Source organism: Leptidea sinapis, chromosome 1 (genome assembly GCF_905404315.1).
Source record: "Leptidea sinapis chromosome 1, ilLepSina1.1, whole genome shotgun sequence".
Taxonomy (NCBI): domain Eukaryota; kingdom Metazoa; phylum Arthropoda; class Insecta; order Lepidoptera; family Pieridae; genus Leptidea; species Leptidea sinapis.
The window spans coordinates 8,117,393-8,135,562 of NC_066265.1; the positions used below are offsets into that span (position 1 = coordinate 8,117,393).

General features: G+C 34.0%; 1 protein-coding gene across 1 annotated transcript in view; it reads right to left on the reverse strand.

The window, feature by feature from the left end:
* Positions 1-4,646: 4,646 nt before the first annotated feature.
* The window catches only part of LOC126967328 (cadherin-89D), a 55,131-nt gene continuing 41,607 nt past the window's right edge, over positions 4,647-18,170 (reverse strand). The window contains exons 5-15 of the mRNA XM_050811801.1: positions 14,473-14,581; positions 13,757-13,959; positions 10,770-10,898; positions 9,139-9,331; positions 7,168-7,326; positions 6,716-6,849; positions 6,024-6,630; positions 5,465-5,623; positions 5,206-5,373; positions 4,959-5,122; positions 4,647-4,795 (exon numbers count right to left, since the gene is read on the reverse strand). Of these exons, the coding sequence (XP_050667758.1) occupies positions 5,040-5,122; positions 5,206-5,373; positions 5,465-5,623; positions 6,024-6,630; positions 6,716-6,849; positions 7,168-7,326; positions 9,139-9,331; positions 10,770-10,898; positions 13,757-13,959; positions 14,473-14,581 (1,944 nt within the window). The 3' untranslated portion in view covers positions 4,647-4,795; positions 4,959-5,039. The remainder of the gene's footprint in view (positions 4,796-4,958; positions 5,123-5,205; positions 5,374-5,464; positions 5,624-6,023; positions 6,631-6,715; positions 6,850-7,167; positions 7,327-9,138; positions 9,332-10,769; positions 10,899-13,756; positions 13,960-14,472; positions 14,582-18,170) is intronic.

Sequence of the window (18,170 nt, forward strand, 5' to 3'; positions counted from 1 at the left end):
TAACACCTAGAAGGCGTTATTCAAATAAGGCATAACAATGTTTGACTTGGATAGTTTTGTCCACAATCCATATTTTAGAGCCAAATGTGAATATGTCAACCTTACAGTGCAATAAAATACTTACGCGTAGCCATCCATCGCCGCCTTAGAGCTAGTTTCTAAGCGTCGGACGCGAATATCAAATCCAGTCATATTGGACAGATGACTTGTTATTTTATTCATTTCTTTTTCGACTTCCATTGGCTTTGCTGCTACAACCATCACGAGTTGTTTGCTCTCATCAAGAATGTATACCTACCAAAAATACACATACATAGTTTCATGCCGTAGTATTTTTTAATATAAATATTTAACTTAATTTTACTTACAAAAACATTAGCTATAGCCGATTTTCCATCATCTGCGCCCTTCCTATCTGTCGCTTTAACGTCAAATCCTATTACTCTTCCTGCGTCTTTAGCAAAAGAACCAGCAACCTTGACTCTGCCTGTTACTGGATCTACACTGAAGCGACCACGATCTGAATTTATCACTTGATATCTTATGTCTCCGTTTATACCAATATCAGCGTCAACTGCCTGCACAAAAATTTATTTATGTATTAATAAATGGTATATATGTTTCTGAATTATAATATTATAAAGAGGAAATATCTGCATGTATGTTTAGTTGCAATATAAAGACACTATTTAACCAATTTTAAAAATTATTTCATCTGTAGAAAGTTATAGTACCAGTAACTAACATAAGCTGTATTTTATATAATAACCAAAGCAATGTAAGGACACGTCATATTATATACAAATTTAAAAAAATTATAACTAGTAAATAGTAGTAATATATTATAGGTATATATAGTAGTAAATCACATCAAGGTGGTAGTGTGGAGTTAAGCTGCCCATGACTGACAATGGCATTTATTAGCTGGAAACTGAACAACTAAACTCCCTTAGAATATCTTTGATGTCAATTCAGGTTAAGCGCAAATGAAACCAAAGTCTCTCTAAGGGAGAAAAACGTCGATTTATGTGTTCAATCCTATAGCTATAGGTATCCATCCCAGAAAAATTTTTATTAGATACCACTGAGGAAAAAAAAAATATCTTATACACCTCTGATTTTCAGTAATTTTAGCACAGTAGACATATGTACCAGTACGGTAACTACCTACAAACCCTCGAAATGACACACTCACACAAACATGCGTACACTAAGATGGCGACTGCAATATTTAAAATCAATTTTTTTTATGAGTGTGGTTTGGTTTTCGAGGATGTTTTTTATATTCATTTATTTTGGACAAAAATGTGTTTTGTGATGCTATGCCACCCACGAGGTGTTGAAATACCAGCAAGTGCTGTCAAAATGAAATTTAAAAATGGCGGCTGCAAAAGATTATCAGCTTTTTCATCACGGGTGTCGTTTTCATGGTTTTCGAGGGTGCTGAAATAGATAGTGCTGTCAAAATGTAAATCCAAGATCGTGGCTGCATGAAATAGACAAGCTTTGCATTATTAGTGTCATTTTCATGGATTTCTAGAGTGCTGAAATATATATTGCTATCAAAATGTAAATCCAAGATGGCGGCCGCATATTGATTTTATTGAAAATGTCACATTCGCCATCTTGGACCTTGAAATGGGTGTCATATTTGTAATTGACACTCCCGAAAATCTTGAAAATGATACCCATTTTGTTTTTATTGTAAAAGTCACATCCGCCATCTTGTATCTCGAAAGAGATGTTAATTGTTGTTAATTGACACTCACGAAAACGATAATTGCCCCACCTAAACAATTTCGTCGGATGACTGCAGGGAAGTGTTTCTTAAGACTGTGGTTTCCCCTCAATATTTTAAATAAAAAATTTCAACGAAAATTAAAAAAAAAATCCAAAAAATAATTTCCAGAAAAACATTCAATAAAATGCTGTTTTAAAATATTACATAACAGTCATCATGTAGAAATTATGTAGATATTACATTAGAAATTGTTTAGCCATCACACATACACTATACACAAATTATTATATCTTACACTTTTTACTTTTTTACGCTCCGCGACGACCCATTAGGAACTTCGTTCCAAAAATACAGTCGAATTTAGACCGTTTCCTTTTTCAAAGTTGGATTAGAAAAATAGCCTGACAACCCTATTGCTTCAATGGAGTGTAGGCACGTGTAGGTAAGTATTTTATCAACAAGGCTTATTTCTATACTGGTACATAATATGTCTACTGTGGTTTTAGTCACTGTACTGTACATGGAAGTAAAATCTGTTATAACCGTATGTTGATTAGTGTATTAATCGTATGGCATCCAAATGGCAGCAAAGAGGTGAAAGTTCTCTTTAGAATACAGTACGACATCTCATGTGTTTTAAGATATTTATATTCTTGTTAAGTCACCTTCTACACCAATGTTTTATCAACGCTATATCCAACTATCGCCAAGTTAAATAGAGACAAATATAAATGACGTGATTCTAATTGATATGGCAAGAGAGATAATATAGCAGCAGTGGCAAGCTATAACTGGCTACGAACTTGCGGCGAAAGAAAAACTAGATTTATCTAAAAAGTGAGTTCTAAAAGACAGGTACCATCCCATACTTGTTAAAGTTATTTTTAGAAGACTTAAAGCTTACCTGTAATTGAATAACTTCATAACCAAATGGCGCAGTAGTTGGAATAGCAGTAACCATAGGCCGTCCTGCATTGATGAATTTAGGAGCGTTGTCATTTATATCCTTTATGTGAACAACAACTTTCACATCGAACTTAGTCATACCCTCTAACACATCGTCAGATACTGGAAATATCATATGAGGTAGTTCCCGACTGACTTTCTGCCTTTCCGCTCTAATTATGATATCAAAAATATCACGTGTTTCTCTATCAGGGCTCCTTATTAGATATAATGTTCCATTGCGAGGATCAATCACAAATGTTTTTTTGATGTCTGTATCATTTTCATTATATATAAAATACTTCATCTTGAAATTTTCATAATACTCGGTCAGATTTAATGTGAGTAGTTCCAAGGGTGTATTAACGTTTTCTTCTATTTCTAATTCGTAGTAACGGGATATGAACACTGGCTTTTCTGACACTTCTATTTCATCAGGTATATCAGTTATTGTCAGTATTACGAGTGAAGTAGAACTTAAACTGGGTGAACCAAGATCAGATGCAATCACTGAAATATTATGAACTGTTTGGCTTTCGTAATCTAGTCTAGCAGTCGTTGTTATAACTCCATCCTTGGAATCAATTGAAAATAAGTTAAGTTGGTTTTTCCTCTGAGGTATAGAATAAATAATTAATCCATTACCATTTCCAATGAAATCAGAATCGTTTGCATAAACTCTTGTAACTGCTGATCCAATCGGAGTATTTTCCTCTAATGTTGCTCTATAAACTGGGATAAATTTTGCAGACTCATAATTATGATTGGATTCAGCACCTGTTTCTGGATATTTAAGTTCAATTATGTCATTGTAAGCAAAAAATTTTGGTGCGTTATCGTTGACATCTAAAACTTGTACTTCTACAATAACAGATGATGAAAGTTTACTATCACTACCATTATCAGACGCAACAATGGTTAATATATATTTATCTTCTTTTTCCCTATCAAGTTCACCGTTGACACTAAAAACACCACTCAACGGTGCAATTTCGAATGGTATATCTGTTTTGGAAGTTTGTATGAAATAAGTGATATTGGCATTTTGTCCGAAATCTGCATCACTTGCGTCTACTTTTCCTAAAACCTTACGACTGTACTGTGCCTCTTCTACATTAAAACCATACCAAGCTTTCTTAAACATTGGAAAATGGTCATTTACATCTTTAACATACAGTTTTATTGTTACATGATCGCTTAATTGGCCGCCATCTATAGCAGAAATATTTAAACGAAATTCTGATTCAGGTGGCAGTGCTCTAGCAACTACAATATACCCAAATCGTTCATTGATTACAAAATATCTTTTTACTTGTTTGAATGCATCAGAAAGGGCATTAGGGGGTAGAAACACTTCGGAAATAAATTCATATCTGATTTGACCATAATTGCCACTATCCATGTCAGTGGCCCCAAGTTTTAATATAGTTGAACCAATTGTTATGTTTTCTGGAATCGAAAATAACAGAGTTTCATCAGAAATAATAAATTTATTACTAGGTTGCACTTCAATTTTTGTAATAATATCCGTTTTATTTTCTTTAACTTCTCTGTATATTTTCAAATTTGACCTTTCATTTAATTCCAGTAAATTTATGTTTTCTCCCAGAGGTATTACAATTTGATTTAATTTTGGTAAATTATCATTGACATCTAATACAATTATAGATAATTTTGTCTCTGAACTTAATCCACCCTTATCTCTGGCCACAACTCTTAATAAATATGAATTTTTATCTTCACGGTCTAAGTTAGGCCCTTCAAATGTCACTTTCCCAGTATCTTCATCGACATGAAACATATCGTGACCATCACCAAAAAGAGTATAGGAGAATATAGCATTTTTGCCGACATCCGCATCTTTAGCTTTTAGCGTATTTGACAATTTAACTTCGGTTCCATTTGGTGAATTTTCTAATATTGTACCTTCGTAAGTTGACAGTTCAAATAGCGGTGGGTTGTCATTTTCATCATCAACAAATATTGTGATTTGGTATAATCCCGCTCCAGTAATAATACCTCTACGGAATTCAGCAACAACAGTCATTCTATAGATATCTCGTCTTTCTCTATCCAACGCTTTTTGGGCATAGATTGTTCCGTCTTGTCCTGTAATATAAATAAAAATGAACTAAATAGCAGAATAAAATTAAAAATACATTAATGTTACTATTTATGTTAAGGTATGTATAACAATTAGCATTATATCATCATATGTAAATATTTTTCCTAGTTGACTTCAAAAAATAATATTTTAAATGATAATAAATACCTATGGCGATATCATCTGAAACATCTTGTTGATTTGCGATGATAAATTGAATTTTTCCTGAATTATTTGCTAATAATGTACTTATGTTAATTTGAAATATTTGACCAATTGTAGCACCAGCGATATTCTCTTTAACGTGAAACACAAGTGGGGAATGTGTCCCTCTGAAACACGGAGAGAGTGTTATTAAAAAAAATTAAATTAGTATTCAAAGCAGCTATAGAAAGTAATTACTTTAAAAAGACACCTCTCTCATCGTTAACGTCAACGATATGTATGGATGTATTGGTGGAAATGGTGACGTTAAGCTTTTCTTGTATAGCCAAAGCTTCGAAGTCGTACACAGGCCGCGGATATTTTGCTAGTTCATCTATTACAGTTATTACTCCAGAGCGTTCTTCAACCGCAAACGGCACTAAAATCATTTAACATGGTTCATCTATAAGTATTACGAGCAATCATCAGGATTGAATGCTTCTCCATATAAGTCCTACTATAACTCCTACCTCCATCTTCATATCCATGAAGCAAGTCATATGAAAGTTCACTTCTTTTCATCACTTCGTTTACCTTTATTTGCCCTACACTGGTCCCGATCCCAACATTAGAACCAACCCAGAATTCATATGGTGCTCCAATGAAATCGGGCTTGTCAGCATGTGTCCCTGAAAATATTATTCCATTTATTTGATATAAAATTACATATGTTTTTCTATAAGATGATGTAATATTCACATCTTCCGTCGAAATTATATTTCTTATTGGATGATTAACGAGCATTACCTTACCATATCTGATACAACTTTTTATTTTAACTTTTTAAATGAACTTTTATTTTATTTGATGTGCCTGTCAAATCACATTATTGTTTATTTATAACTTCGTATCTTCATCAACCATTAAAAGGGGCATCATTCAATGTAAGGAAGAAAAATATTATAGTAAAATCTAGAATGCCATAATATATTTATGGGATATTAATGTTATTGTCACATATTCGTTATATAAATTATTTTTGTAGATACGTGTTCAAATTGGATACGGTCACTAATGAAAAGAACTTACCTTTATTAACATTAATAACATCAATAGTAACGACAGCTAAAGAATATCGTCTTTCACTGGGATTAGCAGGTTGATCCGAAGCTTCGATAAATAGTGCATGTCTTCCACCCAATAGGGGTGACTCAGCTAATGTGATGGTTCCAGTCTGTGCGTCTATTTGGAAGGATGAAGTAACGGTCAAGTTGCTTGTCCTTTGTAAGTCATAAAGCACCATTCCATTCCGACCTAAATCAGGATCAACGGCTTTTACCTTTCCAATTTCATCGCCCATATTTGCATTTGATCTGATTGTGAATTCATACAGATTACTTGGAATGAAAATTGGATTGTTGTCATTTGCATCTAGTAATGTGACCTCTACAGTGACAAACGACATGAGTTGGTTTTTGTCTTCAAAATATTCGATGTTTTCGCTTTTGGTTCCGATTTTATCGGGAAATACGTATGTTGTTTTCTCTTTCGAAGACGTAAACTTCGGTGTAGTTGGACCACGACGCCATTTTGACAGCCTTTGTTTGTCCAAAAACGTACCAACTATGCTTGGATTTTTTTCATTAGCATATACTTTCATACGAAGGGAAGAGTGTTCTTCACGATCTAATACAGTCTACGGATAAGAATAATTAAAAAGAGGGATTAAATATGAGTTTAGTAAAATGAATTGAATTGTTAGATATTTTTTAATATAGTACCTGATTTTTCACCGTCAGCCAGCCAGTTCTAGGATCTATGGAAAAAGCCTGATGTGGGTCGTTTAATTGATAACTAAATTCTCCATTGTCTCCTTGATCTTTATCTGTTGCCATTACTTGAAGAACACTGAAACCTAAATTAATAGTTCTTATCTATTGTTAATAGTTTTTTAATAATTATCAAATACTTGTTTACAACAAAGTTGTAAACTTAAAGAAAAGGATGAAAGTGGAAGTGAAAACTAAGTTTTAAATACTTTAAGAAATTAACTTATTTGACACATTGAATTTGAAAATTAATTTTTACTACGACGTTAGTAATTTTATTTAGTAATGTGAATTAAACAATAATTCAATTTAAAATAATATTGTATGATAAGAAACCCAAACTGACACATGACAATATTGTCAATTATAAATCTTTTACGAAGTTATTACTCAAGAAGTCATACCATTTGGAAGATTTTCAACGATGCTTATATTATAGAAATCAACTTCAAAGTCTGGAAGGTTATCGTTGAGGTCTAATACTTCTATTTCAACTCTCGCTTGGGCTGATTTGAGAGGATTGTCCACTTGTGAAGCCTGAATTTGAAGCATGAATGTGTTTGCTGAAAAACCATAAATTTACAAAGACCGTAATATTAATAATTGAGACTTTTGATAAAGTTTGTTGCTATTGTAAAATAATTTACAAAGTTAAATCATATCAAAACAAATTGAACAATATATTTTGTTTAAGAGGTAAGAGTAAATTACAGACATTATTCTATTAATTTTGTCTTTAACATAAGCTAATTTGTGTAATAAGTGACAGATCCTATTTTACACGAATTTTATTAGCTTCACCCTTATGTATGTTTGTTTGTAACACTCATTTAGGCGCAATTTTTGCCCACTTTATACAGACGGATTTTGTTCAAATTTCATAGATTTAACAAGGATCGATGACAATACATTAATTTGATAAAATTATTCCATTTTTCAATTTACAAAATAAGATTTTTCTTATCCTACTAATATTATAAATGTGAAAGTTTGTATGTCTGGATGTATGTTTGAACTTCTTTAACGCAAACACTACTGAATGGATTTTGATGAAACTTTGCAATAATATAGCTTACACACCAGAATAATTTAAATTTTTAACAAATTAATAAAAATATTGTGTGAATTATCTATACATTTAAATAAAATTGGAGTGTCTGTGAGTAATATTGAAATAACCGTTTTTTATTAAATGTATATTATGAATACATATACGGTATATACCCCAAAATAACATTTTTTACAATTTTTGTCTGTCGGTCTGTCTGTTTGTTCCGGCTAATCCGGCGACTTTTATTGGCAGGTAGCTGATGTAATAAGGAGTAACTTAGGCTACGTTTATTTTATAAAACAAAAAAGGAATATCCAAGAGACGGTCTAACTCTAAAAAAATTTATATGACAAAACAACGTTTGCCGGGTCATCTAGTTTTATATAATTATCATCTATCGTCTATAAGGCAGGAATTAATGTAAATTTGAAATTACTTCTCTATTTTTTAGTTCGGTTTTTTATAAAAAGCGTGTTTTTTATTATTTTTAACTGCTATATATTATTGAATACAAAATTAATTAATCGAATTTAATACAGAGAATAAACACCGATTAAAGTTAATCCACTGTGATGGTACAAAATTAAATAGTCATAGTTTTAAAAAAATACGATTTCAAAATAATGTCTAAAGTATAATATAATTTTGCCGTTCGAAATATGTTGAAGTTTTTGGAATTGAATTAAGAGATGATTTTGGTCTCAACACAGCCGCCTACATTGAACCATATAAATATTGGTATATTAAAATCTATGGTTAATGTACCAGCTTTTACTAAATGTCTATTTTATTTATTTATTTATTTGGGCAACTTACAAATTACCCTCTTAACATGCTTAAACTTACATAAATCATAATTTTTACTACGTTTTTAAGACAGTAATTTTAACAATTTAATAACTAAAATCTATAAATATTGTAATATATAATAGAAAAATAAAATTGAAATATGAAAACGAGGTTTCTTAATGACTTGTGTAAATTTAGTATTTTTTTTTATATCCAGCAAGCGGCAAGAATCAATCAATGTTCTGCGATTTGGCCAGTGAGTTTATATGACCTACAGAGCCTAGAAATAGTTGCATTTTGACCTAGATTAGTCCTAGATAGTAGAACTACAAATAACGATGCACAATGCAACGATAAACAATAGGTTTTCACGGTACTAAAACAAGAAATCATATTATATGACGTAGAAAAATCTACTTTTGTTTTGGGATATTAAGACTACTCAAAAAAATTAAAATCTATTTAGTTGGTAATAAATTGTTGCAAAAATTGTAAAATCCTGTTTAATGGAAATCAACGTAGTCTACGAACTCACCAGGCAATCCTGTTTCAGCGTCCAAATCTATTTCTCTGTCTAAAAACAAACTCCCATTTAATGCGCTGAGAGAGAACAGTCTCCTCTCATTACCAGAGATCAGCTCGTAGCGAACCGGCGCTGCCACTCCACTATCCTGATCGAACGCTCTGATTGGATGCTCGAATGATAACTCCTGGTGAATTCTTTTTCCCTGGTATAGAATTAAGAAGTCATCAACTAATTTATTATTACTTTTAATCTGAACGAATTGTTCAATCGAAAGCAAATTTCTTACTTTATTTAAATAATATTTCATAGATTAAGTAGTTTCCACTTAAGGCAAAGCTAAGAAATTTTCAAATAAAATATAAATTATATATATTCTATTATAAATACATTATATAGATAGATAGTAAATCATGTTATAAGTGAGCTAAATATATATTATAGCAAGCTCATTTACACGAGGCTGCGGGTTGCAGCCCTAGCAAGTTGCTCACGAGTTTCATGCGTAATTTTCCAACACACTTGCGAGGAAAAAACAAACATGTTTTGGAAAATTAATTGAATAAAGCATGACTTTGCATAAATCCATAACTATTCAAAAAAAATTGAGTAATGTTGAAAATTCCGCTTATATTTCTTCTAGTCTTCAATTAATTCGACACGTGTTTCAACGTGAGTCGACACCTTCGGAGGATGCCTCGTGTAGTGGCGAAATACGTGGCGATTTGATTGAAGACAAATATTAAACGGAATTTACACTCAAGATAACTCAGAAAATTTGGAGAAACGTGTATTGCATTGCATAAATCGTTCAAAAATATATAAAAATTATGGGACATGGCGCGCAGGTTTTTTTATGCACGCGCCAACGCGCCAAATGTATGGTGATTCATTAGTCGTACCGCCTATTTCTAAATTATAATTTTAGTGTTAAAATACATGTTAGTATTTTATAACATATTATTGTGAATTATAATTAATTTGATAGGAACAAATGTTTTTTCCTCTTAATTGGGGACACGTTTATTTATTCCAAAAATGTAAATGGATTTTCACCGGCATATAACCACTTTGTTGTTACAAAAAAAAATTGTATTAACCAGGTAAATTGAAAATGCTCTGTTTACTCTCATATAATTTGCAGTTAGGTACTAACTTAACATTGTAGGAATGATACTATTATGTGCTGGTGTGTAATATTACCATGCACGTGTGTGTTATAATTCAGTTTATGGCCCTAGGAACGATGTAATAAGGCTCAATTTAAGTGTGTTGAAAAATATTAAAGGGTGCGTTTATAAGTTTTTTTATGAAAATAAGGTACGAGACGAGCAGGACGTTCAGCAGATGATAATACATACGCCCTGCCCATTATAATGCAGTGCCGCACAGGATTGTTGAAGAATCCAAAAATTCTGAGCAGCACTACAACTGCGCTCGTCACCTTGAGACATAAGATGTTAAGTCTCATTTACTCCAGTAATTTCACTAGCTACAGCGACCTTCAGAACGAAACATAATAATTTTTACACATCACTGCTTCACGTCAGAAATAGGTGCCGTTGTGGAACCTATAATCTAGCCGGCATCCGGTGCAAAGGAGCCTCCCATTGGTAAATAATTCGGATATTATATATACTCACGAGTAACGGATAGAATTCAGGTATTTTAGTTTTGTAAACATCCAGAGTAAACTTGGGAGGCAAGTCATCATTGTCCTGAACGATCACTAGAAGTGTTGTGTTGGTACTCCTTGGGGGAGATCCACTGTCCTGTAATATTTACAATAATTGTTAATTTATCACTACCGTCACTTACCGTGTACCGTAAAAATGTCGGCAAGTATACTCTTCTGCCCCGTCTTGCACTAACAGTTACTAAACTATTTTAAAGAATTTATATGTTTACAAGAATTCTTCGTCTTCTACCGTATTCATCAGGGTGAGTGTTCCAAAGAGCTGTTTCACCTGATTTCTGCCGCCGAATTCCATCTTCGCACGACACGCCACAAATAAGTATATCATCCCCACCATCTAGATGTGTCCTCCGCTTTTCAAGGAGTTTTCTTCCGCGTACCACAAAGCTATGGAATGAGCCTTCTCGTGCGGTGTTTCCGGGACGATACGATATTGGTACCTTTAAAAAAAACGCGTACACTTTCCTTTAAGGCCGGGCGGCGGTGATCACTTAACAGCAGGTGACCCGTACGCTCGTTTGTCCTCCTTTTTCCATAAAAAAAAGGATTTAAGAGCAATTGTATCATCTTAATTGATTTAAAATATAAGATTTAAAATTTAATCTACTACACTAAATTTAAATTTATAAAATTCTGCACAATAATCAGTCCTTTTCCATCCTTGCCTAATTTTTAATTGACTATTTAATTATTGTACCTAAAAATATCTTGCAAAGAGTAATGTCACCGTAAAAGATATTTGAGATGTTGACAGCATTAGTATTAAAAATTTAATTTAATTTTTTTGTATTTCTTAATACGAGTATTTGACAAGAGATTTACACCTATGTATTGACTCATCAAGATATCTCAGGAACCATAAGGCGTAGTGACTTGAAATTTGCTAGGAATATTACATTCGCCGAGTTGAGGTCAGATAAGAACTGATTTTACAAAATTTCACCCACACAAGTTATTTATTATGAACAGAACAACGTCTATCGAGTTAGCTAATCACTAATAAAACACTAGTGTTTAATATTTGAAAACCCAACGTGCACAGATATTAACTTCTTAATATTCCTTTCAGAGAGAATCAAAATAGTATGTATATATATTATGTTACTAATGACGTATAGGACGCACCTTTTTCTGAATTTGGTGGTACTCGTGAAACGCAATGTGAGCATTTCAATATTTACTTTATACGTGAAAACGCCAATTTCATTGAGGACACTTATCATCATAATAGGTATATATATCATATAAATATGACAGGAGCAGCACTGCTGTTATTGTCTGGATTAGAACCACCATTTTATACGTCGGAGAATACGAGCAAGAGGCCTATGCCATGGGAAATAATAAACAAACCGCCCATGGACATTAGTTATACCAGAGGATTTGATTATCTAAGCTTGAATGTCCCTAAGTTGTGTCAGTTTGGATTAAACATAGTCAACATAGTCAACTGAAGCCAGCAATTGATTCCAAGAAGTGGCTGTGTGAGGAAAAATTGTTTTGTCAAAACGCATGGTTGTGGTACGTCAAACATCAACACGAGGAGGGTAGAAAAGCTGCCGGTATTAACCGGAACACCACATGTGAACACTCTACATGGTATAATATGCATGAATGAATTAAGCCTATCGGGAATGGCTTAATTGTTGATGAATAATAAATAGAAGAAGCTATTACAGTGAATGTGACACTTTAATATTAATAATAATTAAAACAGGCACCTAGCCGAGTACACCAAGCTTTTTAGAGGCGAATGTGTTCTTTTGTTACATATTATGACAATATCCTCATACAGGCTGTGGCAGTTCACGGAGTGATCTAAATTTGAGAAGATACGACAAGGGAGAATCTTTATCGGTAAATGCATAGTACGTCTTTGCCATGTTCAATCAGCTGGCGATGGTCTAGTATAGCTATCACATAGATAGGCATCTGTTGAAATCAAGGTTCGATATAACAAAGGCCTTCGATCATGTATGGCACAAAGTGTTTTTCTCGAACCATACGTTAGTCTTCCCGAGAGATTATTCATATTTGTGATAGGATGTCTCCCATATGCAGGTGACAGTATAGGAAATGTCGTATACAGGGTATATACGGCATTTCATATTTTATTGAGTCAATGCTTCGCCTCGTAACGCATCTGAAGGGTTTACCGTTTACGCGATCGTCTAGAAAGCTGCGCCAAATTATCTTCGAACTGGTGAGGTAGCGTCGAAACTGGAGCCCACTATCTAGCAGTCTGCAGGTCTAGGACCACACGGAGTACCTATTGCCCTTACCTCATATCTGGTGCATTCCACTATTAGATAGTACTATTTGATAGTACTATCTAATAATACTATCTAATAATATCTAGACACAGAGCTGCTCGAATCGTCTGAGATCCATATAGTTCTGTGAAATGCTAGATCTTGCAGAAAGAAGTCGCATCGTTGCGTAACTTCTACCGCATTTTTACGGAGAGTTTTAAAAAAGACCTGTTAAATCTGATTGTTAAAGTTTAAAGGTAACTTCCTCTAGCATAAATCAATAGTGATTTATAATAATAAAAATAAGAATTATATTGAAGCAATTGCCCCCCTGCAATTTAAAGAGTAAATTGTATACAAAAAGGCCTACTGTTTTTCAACTAGTATAAGTACTGAAGACAAGAGATTACGTGGCCTATCAACCAGCATTGAGCTGACCCGATTAAGGACGAAGAACCTTTACAAGACTTCAATGATATGATGAAGAGCGCTATGTATAGGCATCGATTGCAAGTGCATTCGTGCACAAGTCACACCATAAACAACGATCACCAGTCATGTTCGATAAGACCAATAAAGTCGCTCTTTCTAACCTCAAGAATTTCTTATAATTAAAATATCCCATATCAACAAAGTGAATGATTTTATATATTTTTATTAAACAAGTGTAGCGATTACTTACAGATGCTACTAGGGTGAGCAGGAACTCTCTATCCCCGCTGTCAAAGTCCAATGGTTTCCTCAATACAAGCGCGGGCTTGTTCGAGCTCTCGAGAGCGAAGCGGCCCTCCTCGTCCCCCGCTATGATACTGTAGTGGATGTCGGAGTTGGGAGTGTTTGGCTTATCTCTGTCGAGTGCTCGAATGTGCTTGAATATGGTTAGACCTGAAACATTTTAATCTCTTCATAATAGCATTCCGAAGTGCATGGGTTTTTGATTCTTCTCCTTGTAACAGCATATCAACCGTAACATAATTGTTTAAACTACTTTGTGATCCGAACGCTCAACCCATACGATATTGTAGATTTTTCATGCCTTATATATTCATACTTTAGATTGGCAAGTAAAATGACCATACGAAAATAAAAAAATAAGCATAAATATAACTTTAAAGTATATTTTTGATCGTAAGTGTGACCTTGTAAATTTAGTCTATACCTGTCGGTGTTATCTCATCCACGGTGACCACATAGGATATGTCTATTCTTTTGGATATTAGCTGATCCACGGTGACCATGTAGGATATGTCTATACCTATGGGTGTTAGCTCATCCACAGTGTCCGAGAAGGATATATCTATACATATGGATATCAGCACGTATTCGGTGACCGTGTAAATTGTGGAGATACCTAGAGATATTAGCGCGTTTACGGTGACGTGTAAATTATGTCTATACCTGTGGGTGTCAGCTCGTCCACGGTGACCGTGTATGGCGCGTCGAGGAAAACGGGGGAGTTGTCGTTAATATCCTCGATGTACACTGTCACCGATAAGTATGCAGATATCTGAAAAAAAAACATTAACGACTTCTTTATAACGCTTTAACTTCTGGCAAGAGTATTGGAATTCCTTTAGTATTGCATGGAGCAATGGGCGACGTTGATAATATCAACCATTTAAGAATTATTGTTTAAGGTTTAAATTTAAATTATATAGGTATTATTTGAAAATTATATTTATTAAAAAATGTAAATCCGAAGACATAGGTTTTACGCTATTCAGCCGGTGGGTTAAATATTCCAGTCCAAAGTGAAGAATGTATTGATGTATAGGTGTGAGACGTGGCAGGTCACCAAGCCCATCTCTCATCAACAAGGTTTTCGTTAACCGATGCCTTCGAAATATCCTCGGTATTCACTGGCCCGACAATTTTTCCAACGATCATCTTTGGCAACGCTGTCATGAAGTCCTAATCGACCAACAGATAAAACGCCGCAAATGGAGCTGGAAAGGCCACACAGTCCGGGGGGATCCCAACCATATACCAAGGCGAGCCCTAGACTGGAACCCTCAAGAAACACGCAAACGTGGCCGTCCAAAGCAAACCTGGCGGCAGACTGTTAATGACGAAGCGAAAGACATCGGAAAGACCTGGAGTGAAATTAAGAGAGATGCTCAGAGCCGATCGCGATGGACATGTACTGTGGAGGCCCTTAATATTAAATATTCCAATGATGTATTATTTAAACATTTAATGAGTTTATCGTGACATCCCGAGACACATTAAAATATCGTAGAATATTGCTTTTTATATTCAGTGTGTAATGCGCCAAAGTGCGTCATGAGGTCATGTGTTTTTTTTTTATATAAGAGGGGGCAAGAGGCTCATGGCATTAAATTTGCAAAAAAAAAATAATGTCTGATCCGGGACTCAACCCGCAACCTCTGGCACTCCGTGCAAGCGCTCTTCCGCTGAGCCAACCGTTCGAATGACGTATAGTTGATAAATCTTGTGTGCCTTGTTCAACTTTCAGGTTGTGGCTTCATCTACAGTATCAACTTTATAGTTTCAAATTGTTTGTCATGTTTGATGTTTAAATTTGGAATTAAATTTACCTAATTAAAAAAAAAATACAGAATTTTTTACCAATAATAAAAGAAATTATTATCATGCGGTAGTATTGTCATCAAATAATTTTTAAGTAAGAATATGGATTGGTCTTCGCTGCGCTCCAACTAGATATCGCAGGCGTAGTCGCAAAGTGCAGCAACTAATACTGCGCCCAAGTGGGCGTACTCGAGCGAGTCTCGACTCTCGAAAAATGTGTGACGTTGACGTGCCACATGTTCTGTTAAACTTTGCTAATAATTGAAACTTTAATACAGGGTTGCGTAGTAAACGATAAGAAAGACACTGGGATCACATATTATCTTCAGTATGTATTTTGTGATTTATTTAATTTAATGTAAAATAACACGAAGCGTATGTTACAAAATTTTAAAGATGGCATTGTGTGTCAAGATGCCACGCACACAAGCATCTAATAGTGGCCTTTATAAAAAAGCTGTTGTTCTCAGGTAGTGCGGTATCTAATTGGAGCGTAGCGGAGACCAATCCTTAATCTAAGAATACTCTTTTTTTTTTCAATCGTCAAATCACCGATTTCGTACATTTAATATAAGTTTCATATTGTAATAAATAGACTAAAGGAATAAGAAAAACTATCAAATAGAAACAAACACGAGAAATAATAAATTGTCTCCAAAAAGCTTCTCATAAGGAAACTAGTTATACCGATAAAACACCATATGAAAAGTAAAAGAATTGAAAAGAAGTCCGCGAGCGTGAACGATGGCGCCCATAAATCTGTGGTTTGAGGAAATATTACGTATTCTGCGGTCTTTTATGGATGATATAATACAAGATTCCCAAGAAGAGCACTTAAGAAGTACTAATAAATCGTGCTATAACTAGAAGAGGAATACTGACTTATCTTACTACAATCAAAAGCATAGCATTTATATAACGTCATTATAAAGTCAAAGTCAAATAAACTTTATTCAATTAGGCTTACAGTAAGCCTTTTTGAATCGTTACTATAAATATTTCTTTTAAATGACTGAAATCTACCATATGTATGTTGTAGAGCCCGTGAGAAGAATATACAAAAAACTAAACGGCCACTATTTTCAATCAAATAGAGTATTCTACAATGGCTGTAAGGTTTGTAAGGTGCTACATCCAATATACGAATCGTGTTTAAATATTTCGTAAAATGTGATAAATTATCGTATATATTTTCATGCATCAACCTTTAGAGCTTGAATTCATTGTTTGTGTAAGGATGCTTCGTGAACATTATGGTCGTGATTACTGTCATAACTATTAGTAGTCACATCCGACAAACAATATTTTGACGCATGGGCCAGCCATTGTTCCCTTCGCACATATTTGATGGAAGGATACCCAGCATACGACGCCATCGCAAGCAATTTCAGTGAGCATGCCGAACCGTGTTAAAGTATACCTAGGTATGATAACTACAAAATTGATGCTCACAAAGCAAGCCACAAATATGAAATAATTGTCAATAAAAAGGACAATTGTCTACTGTGGGTTGACGTGAAGAAAACTCACTCAAGAAAAGCTGAGCTTAACGTACCTTCAGCCCTTTACAATAATATAGTAAATAATTTTACTGATTGTCAGTATAAATTCATGTTTGACTTCAATCGTTGAAAGAGACTTACTGAAAAAGACTCATCTGACCAATAGTTTTTCAAATATAGAGAAATTCTTTGTGAATGAAAAACAATGTCTTAACTCGGACAAACTTTAACCCCCTTATTCATAATGGTCCGCTAACTTAAAACAGCCGCTAAGTAGTGTTTTTTCTCATTCTGACTTTGGTCAATAGAAGAAGACAGAGTGAGAATTAGCAATGCTTTAAGTTAGCAGACTATTATGAATAAGGGGGTATATGTTTAACATTCAACGCTGTTAATAATTCAAGTTATGGCAAATAAATAATTATAACTATAGAATATATATGGGCAAAATTTATGACACCTTCATGCCTATTACAAATTAATCACTACCTTGTGTTGTACATATGTTCACTCTCTATACTATGTGTACCTTTTTATTCCCTTTTATACATTTTATCTATCTGCAGACTGTAACGTAGGGATAACAATATATATATCTCAGAATGTAATATAAGTTACTCTTCTCTCTTGTCTCTACAGAGTAAAACGTATGATTATCTACTTTATGGGGAAAGGGTACTATTATTTAGAAATAGAAGAAAGAAGCCTGAACAAATATCATGTCTCAAATTTGCAACTGGATTTGGTTGAGAAGTAGCTCTCACCCTACTTTTCCAGCTGTTACCAGTTTGCTCCTGCGTTTTGTCTTGCAACCACCGGTGGCTCAAAACTACTATGTCATTAAGGGCCGTTTTTAATAACGGATCTCTAGTTACGGATATATTGCTATAACCGTTTAGTGATAAGATCTTATCTATCCATTATTATGTCCAATATAGTTATAGTCTGCAATACTATCTGTCGATAGGTTATTGAAATGTAAGTAAGCGTAAAGGTAATATTTGTCTACCTCTAGTAAGTTAAACTAAGGATAGATAGGTTACT